Source organism: Sesamum indicum, linkage group LG3, assembly GCF_000512975.1.
Source record: "Sesamum indicum cultivar Zhongzhi No. 13 linkage group LG3, S_indicum_v1.0, whole genome shotgun sequence".
In the NCBI taxonomy this organism is placed as follows: Eukaryota; Viridiplantae; Streptophyta; class Magnoliopsida; order Lamiales; family Pedaliaceae; genus Sesamum; species Sesamum indicum.
In genome coordinates this window covers 587,936-602,552 of record NC_026147.1, presented here as the reverse complement: position 1 = coordinate 602,552, position 14,617 = coordinate 587,936, and the positions used below count along the sequence as shown (strand labels likewise).

Here is a 14,617-nt window from a genome sequence, read left to right as displayed (position 1 = left end):
ATGTTGACTTTCAAACAATGAGATATAACAAAGCACAACTAACCATGACTATAAGGACTTTGCACCTAGGATCCATGGCTCCACTGGTCCACCACTTCCTCCCATTGATAATATATGAATCTCCATGTCTGTTAGCATTTGATGTGTTTTAAACAATTTTTCAGGTAAATCAATCCAGTTTAATGATGTAACATAGAAAGATTCATTTGTTAAAAACATGTAAAAATTCAACAAGAATGAGAGTATAAACAAAACACCATGTTCGCTAATTTAAGTCCAATTTAAATCCACTTAGAATCATACAGGGTGGAGAGGTATGCTTAGATCCTATGTCAATATAAACCAACACACTTGCCTCTTTTTTAGTTTGTTTTAACAATAATAGATTCTTCCATCTTCATTAACAAACTCACGTTTCTTGAAACCATCATAAAATTTTTTAGAATAAATATCAAACCAAAATGTGTGATTGCACAGCAGGTCACTTTTAAAAGTTGTGGTTGTGTACCTTGTGATGGAACACTCTATATTGGTGGCATCAGAAGATGCCACCTGTGGCTCTGTCATTGCGAATCCAGACCGGATATTTCCTTCAAGCAAGGGAACAAGCCATTGACGTATTTGTTCAGCATTTCCATAGCGCATTAACACCTACAAGAAAGAAGTTGTAAGAAGAAGAGAATAACAAGAGGTTATATAATGTAATCCTATATGCCAGAGCAGAAATCATCGTGATATTTGCAGAATAACATATCCTAAAGGCAAATAGACTGCTTTCTTGATAACAAAGCAAAAGATTGTATGCTGAGTTGCAATGGTGATAGAAACAAATTTCAAAATCGTCGAGGTTTACACAACAGTAGATCATTTTCAGCTGCAAGTCCTGCGAGTCCCTTCCCCCCTTTTTGCAAGTAGACTTAACAAAATAGTTGTTCAATTCTAGAAAAGTAAAGGAATACGATGGAATAAATTCAAAAGCCAGCTTAAACATGGTTGGCTTGTCATCTGGTGATTTCTCTACCAGAGGATAGAAAATTATATTTCATATTCTTCGAAGCTTGTTATATATGAACAATAAATTTCTGCTAACCTCCATATTTCCAGTATCCGGAGCTCCACAATTAAACACCTGTGGTGCCCACACCGAACGGCCCATTATCTCACAAAGGTACCCATACTCGAGGTTCGAAAGACCAGCACCTAGTAATTCATCAAATGCCTTGTCAACGGGACTGTCTCTTCTTTGATCAGAAATGACTTGCTTAACCCTAGCAGCACTGTCAAACTGCATACAAAAATCTAGACATTAGTCAAGGTGTTAAACCTTACAGTTTATACTATATGCTATAAGTGCACCAGGACTATGAAAGTATTATTTAGCACTCATGGTTAATGAAATGAAATAATAAAAAAAAAACATATTGACAACTGATGTACAGGTATCCATAAGTTCCAGAGTCCCTCATTCTTGGCTAACTGCTTTAACCTCTCCTCATCAGGGTGAATGGACCAACGATCATTAGACTGAGCAAGTTTGTAGAACTCGTGTTCCATAGGGTATACGTGATCCTCCATAAACTTGATCAATTTGTTTCTCAACTCTTGAACCTTTTGACTTGGAACAAATCTTCCTCCACTTGGATGGAGGCTATTTCTGCTTTCTTTTCCAAGTTGCTGCACGTGTTGTTCAGGACTTGACTCTGATATAAAGAAAGCAATAAAGAAATTCAGGAAGGATTGAATTTCAGTAAACAAAATAAGCTTCCAACTACAATTAATATCAGAGTCTATACCAATTCTCTTTACTGAAATTAAATGTAGCCCATGTTATCACACAAAGCAACCAGTTGTGTATTCTATGGACTTTAACAAAATCATGCGTAATGATAAAATGTCCAAGGACATCTAACTCTTCTTTAGAAGCATGGGCAGCGACTTTAGGAGTACTATATTTTGATGCATACAGATTGTGCCCAGCTACAGATGCAAGGGTCATACAGATAGATAGGATGGTTAACTGTTTCATTTTTAAAAAGATTTACAAGTTATTATTTGTAAAAAAGGTTTACAACTGACTCACTTGGAAAAAGCTGAGAAAAGGAAAACTTATGAATACCTCAACAGACCATGAAAGACAATGTAAAAGGTTAAATTTTGTTTGCATATCTGACAGAAAAGTCAATCGGCGGAAAGCATGCCAAGAGTTATAGCCGTTTAAAAGATCATATTGTAGTAACCTCCCTATTAGATAATTGAGTCAAGATTGATGGATTGTCACACAGACTATCTTCTCCGACTATCAAATCTCAAGGGAATATATCAGAAATTGACATTACCCTGTGGGGGTTGCAGGGGAAGAACTGAATCCCTATGGATAAATGCCCATGCAGTTTCGATCATAGCATCAGCCTTCTTTCCAGCATGGCGGGCACGCTCTCCTCCTGAAGCATTTCCCTAGAAAGAGATATTTACAAAAAGATAGATTATTAGTAAGGTCCTAAGAAAATCGTGACTTGCAAACCAGCAAAATCATCTAACATGCACAAGTAAACTAACTTAATAGCTAATACCAAAATCCATCTACAATGTACTCCTGCATAGATAGATGCTCCACGGAACAAGGAAAAGGCAACATAAAACTTCCACTGACTGGCCGGCCATGGTTTTCCCTGCATTGCAATCATCATTAGACGTAAAAGCTCTCAAGGGCTTAGCAAAATATAGAAATTCATGACATCTGTTAATATTTAGAACCAAATCACTGATAACAAAACTGGTGAAGGAAATGTCCATCTCTGAATGTTTCACTTGCATCTAATACCATGCCTAGTGAAAGCCATACCAACACTTCAAATAGCTGTGTTTTAGCAAACTTGAACCCTTTAAGGTTTGAAACATTCCAATGATAAAAAAAATCAGACTGATTTTAAGAGAAAACTAAAATAAAACATCAGTTATGAAAGTGCACCAAGCTCCTACTTGACCTATAATTGTTTTCCCACAGATGAGGCATCAATATTTATCTGAATTTGCTCGGACGAAATTAAAAAATTAGCCAGACAATCCCAGATAAGCATCGAATAGGAAATTGCTTTATTTCTATCAATATTGACTCATGTAAGCAAAGTAGAAATTCAGAACTATCAATCAAGTTGTCCTTACAGCTGCAGCACAATAATCTGCGAGATACTCGGCCAATGATGGAACTCCTTCAGGTATTCCAGTTAACTCAAGACCTCCATTCTTTTCCACTTTGTCCAAAGAAATATCCACAACGTAATGCTGGCATGACATGAGAAAACAAGCATCACGAAAATATAATTAGTTTTAAGAAATGAAGTATTTGAATTCTATCTTGGAAAAATGCAAATAAGTTCGATGGAAAAACATAAAAGAGACTTATAAGAGTTGCAATAGAATTGAGTACCAAGCAGCTGTATGCAACATCACACATTTGATTCCCAAGGGTGGATAATTCCCAATCAAGAATGCCAATCACTTTATCCTGCAGTTAGCCAAACAGAATTCAATGATCTCTCAAGAAAAACTGTAGTGGAGCATTGGATTGCATCAACGTATGAACATTGCATATTGAAATGTATAATGCTTCTGAAGTACTGACCTCAGTGGGATGGAATACAAGATTATCAATCCGAAAGTCGCCATGTACTAAACCAGCTGCTGCTCCCGAAGAATCTTCAAGCGGAATGTGCTGGCGCAACCAATCAGCAAGTTCTAACATTCTCGGATTTCTATTAGATTTGCCCTCCCCAGTGGAAACAAGATACTGCTTGGCCCATCTCTCTACCTAAGGAAGTGCACATATCTCATTAGCTTGTTATAGCATCTAAGTCATTTACAAAAGCGACAATACAGTACAAAAGCAGGTGGTAAGGAGTAATGCCTTCAAGAGAAAAACAGCAATTGCCTACCTGCCGCTTACAGTAATTGTTCGGTTTTCCATAGCTGCGTAGACCAATGGCTTCCACATCAATAGAATGAAGAGAGGCCAAAACTTTAGCAGTGGCATGATATAATGTTCTCCTCTGTCGTGGTGCTACATTCTGAAGAATGAGACAAGAAATAATAAAACCTCCGGTGCTCAGTTGTCAAAAGACCAGAAAGATGGTATCAGAAGACTAAAACCCTTACTAGAAGCTTTGGATCTATATATATGCGTCCTTCAAGGTACTCCATAATGTAAAATGGTGTCCCAATCACACTCGAATCAGTACACAAACAATAAACTTTAGGCACAGGGACCAATGTATGAGTACCTAAGGCATGTAAAACCTGCAGTGTCCAAAATGATTCACCAAATTAAGAAGGGACAAGTAGTTAAACGAGAAATAACCAAACCACTTAAAGTAAATTTTGAACTCGAATTATTGACACAATGTTTGCCTATCTACAATGGAGAGAGAATATATATAGAACCTGAAACTCTCTCTCAGCAGCATGTGCAGCAAGTACAAAGAAAACAATGGAACCACTTGAATACACTCAGAATATTAATAAAAACGTTTGTCAATCTGTGATGGAGAGAGAATTATATAGAACATTACCTGAAACTCTCTCTCGACAGCGTGTGCAGATTCAAGCAATTTTCCTGGAGGTTTCTTTCTCATCACATACCAGTTCTTTAACGATCCACTTTGGACTTCCAGGAGAAATGTTGGATTTGATTGGCCATGCCCAAACTGACGTTAAATTATAGAATAGCAAAGTACACCAGTAATAAGATTTGCAGTCTACAATTATATAAGCAAATTACTTCACACCATCAGCTTACAAAAACTTCCCTTACAACCAGAAAACGCAACTCGTAAAATTTTCAGCTTTTCTCCAAATAAATTGAATACACTTCTTTTTTCACTCAACTTCTTTCATCTTTCCCACTTTACGGACTTAGCAGTCCAAGAAACCAAATACTTTTCTTGAAGCAAAAACCTTTCATACTGAATCCTAATTCCCATTTCATAAAACTTTGGCAGCTAAATGGAAATCATTTTTCCACATTTTAAGATGTACAACCACAAAAATCAGTGTGTAATTTTTGCAGAGCTACAAAATCGGAACTTTCAGCCAACCACAATCTAAATTTAGTAGTATCAACTACAATAACTATACCAAAAGCTACTCCAAGCACAACCGAAGAACACACACACAGATATGTGTATAATTATACTAAGAAACAAAGGGGGAAAAAACAAAAAGGAGAAAAAAGAAAAACCTGAGAAACAGTGAATTGAGAAGGACTTTGTGGGAACCCATCAACATTCGCAATCGCATAACGGAGCAAAGCATCAACATCGAAGCTCTGAGCCGGGTCGACCCGACCCACAAGTTCCGATGTGCGGCTCGCCATTTCTCACCAGTTTCTTCAACCTGGTCAATCTCACTTCTTGAAAGAACCAAAAACAAAGAATTACTACTTGTCGTATTCGCTCTTTCAGGAATTGAACTGTAACGAGAAGAAGCTTTGGTTAATTCGTTGTCGCTCGTTTTCTGTTTCGTTGATCTGTCAAGAAATGTATGATCAACTCTAGCGTATATGCTGACGACTGACAAGAACAAGGTGAAATTATTTGATTATTATGACTACAACTACAAGATAAGGTTTGTTGATCTCCCAATGCTCACTTCTTTTAATCGATTCATGCTTAAATTAATATTATCTTTTGTGATTTTATACCAAAACTTTCCATAATGTGAGGAAAAAATAATTATTTATATCACATCCAAATTGAAATATTTAAATTTTTTAAAGGATAAATTGCAATGACGTTGTCTAAAATCAAGTTTAAATACACAAATATTTCATAATTTGTAATTCTAAATTAAATCTAATTATGCAAATATTTTGTACTTTTATAAGATTACAAATATACCTTTTAAGGGATGTTAGTTTAATATTTCTTATTTTTGTAAAATTATATGTACACCCCTTCAGTATAATACATATAAGACGGTATTTATATAAAATTTTGCCACTAAATAGATAGCATTCTTGCAATTATGAATACAAATTCAAAGGGTATACTTGTGATTATGAAAAGAGTAAGGGGTGTTTTCTAATTAGAGATAATTCGAAAGTGTTAACATAATTTATGAAAATTTAAATAAGCAGTTCCAAAAAATGGTATATCAAAGATTTAGTTGCAAATTAATTAATCGTTGAATAGAAGAATTTTATTTATTTATTTATTAAATTTTGAATAGTGAAATCAAATTCTTGAATTTCACAAAAGCTAAATTAAATTGATTTGCTCACAAGTATTTTATATAGCTTAGGAAACAATTTATTTGATATACGAATTTCAAAACTTATGTCGTAGACTTAAATTATATCGCCTTATTATAGTGGGGAAAACATTAATGATACTAAATATTTAGTTAGGCTTGGCTTATTTATTTATTTATTTATTTATCTATTATTATTATGGTTAGGTTTATTTTCTTAGCAGTTGGCTAGATTTGATTTCATAGCTTTTTGTTTTTTTTTTTTTTTTGTTTTTTTTGGGTGAGTAAGTATAGTTTTTCCTTAAGTTTTTATTTAAACTTATTTTACTCGTATTTAAATTATTTTTTGATTTTTTAGTATTTTTTATTTTAAATTATTATTTTAGTTTGGTCCCTCTGATTATTTATCGATGAATATGGCCGGAAAATGGTTATGTAACCGATGCATGACGTCATTTATAGGGACAATTTTATTATTTTTCTTTATTTAAAAAAATAAATATATTAAACATGGTCAAGTCATATTTAAGACACACGTGTTTCTTTGACAAGCATATTCAGCATCGAATCGAAAGTTAAAAAATAGTTGTATTTTTCAAAGTAAAACTTCAACGCAAAAACAGATAAGAACATACCCATACCAGATTCTACCTCCAAGACTGTGTTTTCATTTCAAAGTCAGGTTCCACTAGAATCCCCCTCCTATCTTGATTTTGCAAACTTTCTAGCTATTTAAGGACGATTTATATGCTTTTAAGAGAAAAGTTTTATTTTAGTTGAAATACGTTCATTTGATTACACTATATACATTATTTACAGCAATTGTTAGTTCACATACGACATGTATTTAGTACGACATCTGCATTTTTAGCCCTCTCATTACTTTTTCCACATCACAAATTCAAGTACACAACATAGCACTTTTTCGGTATTATAAAAGACTAATTTGACAATTTTACAAATTTAATATATACTAAAATGAGAAAAAAAACTAAATTTGTCATTTTATCCTCCAAATTAAAGGCAAAATGGCGGCCATATTCTTTCCAAAAAATGATCAAGGAAACAAGTATGGGACTAAAATTAAAGTTTAGAGATGCTAAAATAAAAAAATGAACTTGAAAAACTAAAATAATTTTGAACACAAACTTAAGAAATCAATTATAATATTTACTCATTTTTTTTTTGTGATTAGGTTTAAGTAACCGTTGTTGTAGATGGGGTCGACTTATGAGTACATTTGGCATCTTAAACCACACTTGTCGGGAGGAGTTTAAGTTTTGTTCTCCCATGAGAAACTAATTTTATTATCAATGAGAATAGATGTGGTGGGAAGTTCCTTTTTGAAGGTTTCAACTCATTAATATGAGAAAATGCTGTCATAAGAAGTCATATAACTGTGAAAGTATGAAATAGTTTTACATGTATAAAATTAAGGATTAAATACATTTTATACTTTAAAGTATACCATCCTTATCAATTATTCTCTATATTAAAGTAACATTCAATTACCCTCCGATAACCTTTTAATTAAAAGAAATAAATAATATGATATACACTTTAACACCTTCATAGTTAAATATATCAATCAATTTGACTTTAATATGATATACACTTTAACACTATTGGATTCGTCTCCTTACTGCAGTTCTAATGGGACTGCACCTTCCGTCGGCGTTTTCTCCTTCGTCTGAACGAACCACCGGCTCGGACGACCACCGTTGAACTCCTCTTGTTCTGGCGAATCTTTTGAGACCAGTCCCATCGATTTTGGTCACCTCTGTGCAAAGATCCAACAAAAGTCGTCCTCCGCCTTCGCCGACGATCGCGCGCTCGATTCTCCGTCGTATGACAGCGGATTTCCGGTGGAGAACCACCACTGTGCTCGCCCTACAATGGCGGACCTTCTCTCCGATCAGAAGTGGCCACCGGAGCCTCGACAGAATCGGCCTCCTTGGAAGCTAACATGGTCAACTCAGCCAACTCGGCTGAGTTGACTCACCCGGTCATGCATCAGGAACAGCAGCAACGCAAACAGCTGACGTGGATTAAATATCCACGTTAGTCATTTTTTTTTTAATTTCCAACTAGGCGCCATGTTTGCGCCACGTCATGTTTTCCAGCCAATCACAATCCAGCTCCCATTTAAAAAATCACATGCTTGGCATGTGACTTTTTTCGGCAAGCCCCTCATTTTTCCGGCAAAATTTGGACCAAAATTGAGAATTTTTAAGTTTTACGGGACCAAATTAAACCCTAGTAACTTAGGGGACTAAAACGAGAATAGCTTGAAGTTAGGGGACGAAAATTGCCTGTAAGCCAAATTAAAATGGGTTGGAGTGAAGTCAACTATAATTTCGTAATTTTAGAAAACGTTAATTCAAATTTAACTACAATTTACATTTATGTAATTAATTATTAAATTGTGAATTCTAATGTTATAATTATATCTTTTTAAATTAACTATTTTAAAATATAAATTTTTTATAATTAATTATCTCATTATCAATTATAAAATCGATAGCCAAACTGAACCTCAATCTATAATCTCAATAGTATATATTACCTGAATTACTCTGTATTTTATGTTGTAGCTTTTGTCAATTAGTTTCCATCCGTCTCTACTTGGATTCTTCTTCTTGGAAATATTATGAAAGATGCGTTTGGCTGCTGATGAGGATGGTCGCTGCTGGCCAGTCCAATCAGTGTGTTTTCTGGTCTTTTTTTTGTTGTTCTTGATCCCTTTGCTCAACTGCCAAACAGGAAATTATCAGTCCAAGGATACAGAAATGTGTCTATTTTATTCCTCTTTGATTTTATTTTTTTAGTCTAATTTGAGGATTAAAATGAATGAATTATTTGACTCACTTCATATAGTAACTTAAATGTTTAAATTTAGAATTTAAAATTTTAATGCAATAAAAAGTTAGGATAAAAATATGCTCAATTGCAGCACAAAATTTTAAATTGTACACTTATTATTAATAAATTTTACAAAAATAAAACTTTTTTGTTGTTGCAGCAAAGCAGATCCAATGTTGAGATTAGGCCCATAAAAGAATGGAATAAGTATACCGCTTTCTCTTGAGGTTTGATGTATTACACATAAATTTAATGTGGTTTGAGAAATTATATAATACTTCTCATATTTGTTTTCATCTAATAAACTAGATATGCCCTTTGTTAAAATTCACCGAGTTTGTTGATATTACAAAAAAAATTGAATGAAAATCCATATTTAGCCCGATGGACTTTTACTGACTTATTAACATCAAACAATTTTTTTCTAACTAAAATACCCTTATCCGTCTTCACATGCTAATGTATATATCTCCACTCTTATAAGGGTAGTTTCGTTAGAAAAGATATATTTGACCTGTAATAAGTAAATATGAATTTTTATTTAATTTTTTTTTTTGCAAATATTTGCACATTCGATGAATTTTGACTAGCGAATGATTTATTTGTTATATGAAAACAAATATTAGGAGTGCTAGATGAATTTTTCAATCTACATGGGATCTATATATAATTACACCCAACTTCAGAGGAGGGCGGTAAAATGCACTTTTGGTCGCGTAACTTTTGGCCATTCGGCGTTTTCTTTCTTTAACTTTCTAAGTTAGCATTTTTTTAATTTTCACGTTTTATTTTTTTTATCGCCTGAGTTCAACATTCTCGCAGGAATAATGCATGTATCTCGAATTGAGGCTTTTATTCCAATTAACCAATTTCTGCCAACATTTTTGTGCTAACTTCTTAAAGCGACATTTAGCCCTACATCTTTTCAATTTTGGAGATTTTAATCCTTTTCTTATCGGAGTTCAGCTTTCTGATTGATGGAAGTAAAATTAAAATAAAATTAAAAAGATGCAAAAATGTAAACGGTAAATGTATAATTTTACAACATTCAAGGGGTGCTGTAACCAGTGAAATTGATCATAAGCGACCGTTTACTAAAGACTTTTCTTGAAATCGTGTAAATTTTTGTATCTGGGCTGTAATTATTTTTTCGTATTTTCTGCACACGTTGCATTATGGACGACTTTGCAGCCAAACTCAAAAAATAGTAAGGATAAAGACATGGCTTGTTTGTAGCACTTGGCTGGTTTAGTTAAGCAACCTCAAAAAACAATTGACAAGATTCTGTGTTTTGTTTGTTTGTTTTTCTACAATGTTTCACTAAAGAAATGCCAGGCCGGCGACGATGATCGCTCCATCGTTTGTCCTCAAACGGCGCAACGATTCTCTGATCTTCTCCTTAATAAGGACCATTTTCTCCCAATGCTGCAGCAGCAGCTAGAAAAAAATTGACAGAACAATGAAGGCGTTCAGCGTAAATGCACTTGTTCTTTTAAGCATTTGCATGTCGATTTGCGTTTGTGCAGTCTGTCATCAGTATGTAGACGTGCTTCAATCTTGCTTGGTTGATCATGGTGTGAATAACTTCTCTCTGTACCCGAGTTCTGGAAATGATCGAGCTGTTTACTTCAGTTTACTCGATTTTTCTATCCAAAATCTCCGTTTTTCGGATCCCATGACGCCTAAGCCGGTGGCCATTATCGTGCCAGAGAGCAGGGAGCAGCTGATGGACAGTGTTGTATGCTGCAGGAGAGGAGCATGGGAGATCAGAGTTAGATGTGGTGGGCACAGCTACGAGGGGTCATCGTATGTATCCGGTGATGGATCACCGTTTGTTGTGATCGACATGATGAGCCTGAGTCGAGTTTCTGTGGACATGGACTCGGAAGTTGCTTGGGTTGAAGGTGGAGCAACACTCGGCCAGACCTATTATGCCATTTCTGAGGCGAGCCGTGTGCACGGATTTTCAGCTGGTTCTTGCCCCACCGTCGGGATAGGAGGGCACGTAGCGGGTGGTGGATTTGGCTTATTGTCGAGAAAATACGGCCTGGCTGCTGATAATGTGGTCGACGCACTTCTTGTTGATGCGGATGGCAGGTTGCTGAACAGGGCAGAAATGGGAGAGGAGGTGTTTTGGGCCATCCGTGGAGGCGGAGGAGGCGTTTGGGGCATCGTTTATGCCTGGAAAATCCGTCTGCTGAGAGTGCCTGAAACCGTGACAAGTTTCACTGTTTCCAGGCCAGGGTCGAAACATGACATTTTGAAACTAGTCGACATGTGGCAGCACGTAGCCCCGGAGCTAGACGATGAATTCTACCTGTCGGCCTTTGTTGGTGCCGGATTGCCACAAACGACAACTATTGGGATTTCGGCTACGTTTAAGGGGTTCTACTTAGGCAGGAAAACAGAAGCTGTCTCAATCTTGAATCAAGTGTTTCCAGAATTAGGAATCCTTGAAGATGACTGCAAGGAAATGAGTTGGATTGAGTCCATTCTCTACTTCGGAGATTTGAAAACCGGGAGCTCCATTTCTGGCTTGAACGATCGGAATCTGCAACACAAGAACTACTTCAAGGCAAAATCAGACTACGTGCAGAATCCTATATCAAGAACAGGGCTAAAATCAGCTATAAAAATACTCGAAAAACAGCCTAAGGGGTATGTCATTTTAGACCCTTACGGTGGAGAAATGAGGAGAATCAGCAGCGAGTCGATCGCATTCCCTCACAGACAAGGCAACCTTTTCGCAATCCAGTACTTGGTTGACTGGGAAGAAGAAGACAACCTCAAAAGCCGAGACTACATAGAGTGGATAAGAGGCTTTTACGATGCTATGGCACCACACGTCTCGTCGGGTCCGAGGGCAGCTTATGTGAACTACATGGACTATGATCTTGGAGTTATGGAGTTGCCGAACATCAGCAGTGCAGCATGTGGTGATGCTGTGGAGATGGCTAGGACATGGGGGGAGAAGTACTTCTTGAAAAACTATGATAGGTTGGTTAGAGCTAAGACAATGATTGACCCCTTGAATGTGTTTAGACATCAACAAGGGATTCCTCCAATGTCTAGTGATTGTGTGATAGCACAATCATGAAAAAAAAAAAACAACAAAGAGAAAAAGAACAAGTTGGAATTTCAGAGTATTTTATGATTGGATTTTTTATGCATTATCGATTGCTCTGTGTGCTGAATTTCAGAGTATTTTATGAGCAGAAGGCCAAAATTCATAACAAAAATCTTTTTTTTCTACGAATTCCGACTATAGGAAATATTGGCTTGCTACGGTTGTCAAGTCGTAAAAATAATGATCTTTTGCTACGGTACCATTTTCATAGTAGAAAAGTGACAAAATAATCATCTTTTGCGATGATTGGTCGAGTGGTAGCCATCACTCGGTGTTTGTTCTGAAAAATAACTTTTCTTACAACAACAAATTCATAGTAAAAAACAACTAACAAAATCATCACATTTTGCTACGGAACTCTAGTTGTAACAATAACGTGTTACATTAACTTTAGTACGACCATTTTGTTGTAGCAATAAAATTAGAATTTAATTTTGTATTTCTTACAATAAATATCATGTCGTTGTTTTCGATATTTTTTATTTTTGTTAATTTTATTTAGATTAATAATTGAAAGTGTTCTTGGATTATCAATATATTTAAAATATCATAAAATAACATGCACATAATTATACAAATAATATTTGTACCAATATTGAATAATACAATTAGTCAACAATTGTGTATCACTAATATATATATTACAAATCTAATAAATTAACTTCACAAAAAGTACAATCTTGTTTCAAGAATTAACTTCTCCATGACCTGTAATATTCTAACCAATATTTTGAGTTAGGAGAAAAATGAAATGTAAAAATTAATTCCCACAAGAAGACAATGTTTGGAAGTCTTGTTACGTTTGAAGAAAATCATAAAACTTTTGGTTGTCATTTCCCCTTGAAAATTCATACGAAGATTAATGAAATTCTTTTTTTTTTTTTTTTCAAGTTAGCTAAATTTCTTGCCTTGTCAATTTATTTATGCAAAATTAGTAATTAATTTGAAAAGAAGAGAGTTATTAGTTTGGCGACATGCTTGAAAATAGTTTACCATCATGAGCAGCTCAGCTTTCTTTTACCATGCCCATTGGTGCACCTACTTATCTATACTAATTAGTGAACTTGGATAAATAATTTAAAAGATTTCATTCAATGGTTAATTTGATAAAAGAAGTGAATATGTTTTTGAACTTGTAATTTCCATCTCAAGAAAAATAATTATTTATGAACATTAAAAAAAAAATCGATTATTGATATGTTGTATGTACCAAGAAACTTTGTGCGGTAGATGCATAGAAAGAAGAAGTTGCTATTTTAATTATGTAAGTTAGGAGTGGTTATTTTGGTTTTGTTGAAATTAAAATTTATAATTTGATTTTGAAATTTTAAAGTTTGTGATAATTATAGTTTTTTTCGATTGATTTGGTTAGGAAACTCCACATCATCAGAAGGAAGGCATATTATCACATAAACCAAGTACATTAAAGACATTGTAGTAGACACAGGTCTTAGTCAAGCCAAGGCAGCAAACATTCCATTACCTTCAATGCATTAAGTTCACAGCAAATGCAGGGAACAGATAGCCAATCCAGAGGCTTAAAATTGCTGAAGGCTTCTTCATCTGGGGATTAGTAGGCCTGACATCTGTCATGTCACGCAACAGTTAAGTCAATATATGTAGCATCTTTGCAAACAGCATTAGGATGCAGCTATTCATCTTGTCAGATATTTGAAGGGCACAGCTTGCAGAGGTTTATTTTCCCTGCAAATGGTGATCTTAACTTAACTACATACTGCGATGTAGACTGGGCTACTTATATGGATACTAGGAGATCTTTAACTGGTTATTTTGTTTTTCTTGGGGCTTCCTTGATCTCGTGGAAAATCAAAAAGCAAACTACTGTATCACGCTCAACTGTAGGGCCGAGTACAGAATCATGAGAACTACAGCATGTGAACTCACTTGGATATAACCCACTTAAGGACTTCCAAGTTCAGATTCCCACACCAATTTCGTTTCTTGCGACAACCAAGCAGTGTTGCACATCATTGCAAATCCTCTATTTCATTAGATAACTAAATTTCTTAAGATTGATTATCATTTGGTCTGAGACATGTCCAAACGTGGCTTTCTTGCACCTTCACATGTTTCCACTAAGAATCAGTTGGCAGATGTATTTACTAAGTCACTTACTAGTCCAATTTTAAGGTCACTTATCTCCAAGTTGGGATTGATAACGTTTTATCAAGTCCCACTTGAGGAGGCAGTGTAAAGATGGACATATTTTCACCAGCTCTCCACACGAGCCAACTGCTTCCTGAAGAGGGTGACCAGGCTGCTTGTTTACTTCTTCCTAGAAGTGCTATTTTGTGTTTTACGATTTATCTACATTGCCAATTTTATTAATTAGTTGTGCTAGACTATTAAATCGTGTGTATGCTT

The 14,617-nt window shown here is 35.2% G+C and overlaps 2 protein-coding genes across 2 annotated transcripts in view; one reads left to right on the top strand and one right to left on the bottom strand.

Moving 5' to 3' along the window:
* LOC105156871 (probable acyl-CoA dehydrogenase IBR3) overlaps window positions 1-5,635 on the bottom strand; it is a 6,989-nt gene extending 1,354 nt beyond the window's left edge. Inside the window, exons 1-13 of the mRNA XM_011073121.2 lie at window positions 5,234-5,635; window positions 4,566-4,700; window positions 4,153-4,293; window positions 3,933-4,064; window positions 3,623-3,808; window positions 3,428-3,505; window positions 3,163-3,282; window positions 2,571-2,669; window positions 2,337-2,454; window positions 1,438-1,700; window positions 1,091-1,285; window positions 509-651; window positions 44-128 (exon numbers count right to left, since the gene is read on the bottom strand). Of these exons, the coding sequence (XP_011071423.1) occupies window positions 44-128; window positions 509-651; window positions 1,091-1,285; window positions 1,438-1,700; window positions 2,337-2,454; window positions 2,571-2,669; window positions 3,163-3,282; window positions 3,428-3,505; window positions 3,623-3,808; window positions 3,933-4,064; window positions 4,153-4,293; window positions 4,566-4,700; window positions 5,234-5,368 (1,830 nt within the window). The 5' untranslated portion in view covers window positions 5,369-5,635. The remainder of the gene's footprint in view (window positions 1-43; window positions 129-508; window positions 652-1,090; window positions 1,286-1,437; window positions 1,701-2,336; window positions 2,455-2,570; window positions 2,670-3,162; window positions 3,283-3,427; window positions 3,506-3,622; window positions 3,809-3,932; window positions 4,065-4,152; window positions 4,294-4,565; window positions 4,701-5,233) is intronic.
* Window positions 10,217-12,321, top strand: LOC105156870 (reticuline oxidase-like). The gene has a single exon (XM_011073120.2). The coding sequence runs from the start codon at window positions 10,565-10,567 to the stop codon at window positions 12,200-12,202; it is 1,638 nt and encodes a 545-aa protein (XP_011071422.1). The 5' UTR covers window positions 10,217-10,564; the 3' UTR covers window positions 12,203-12,321.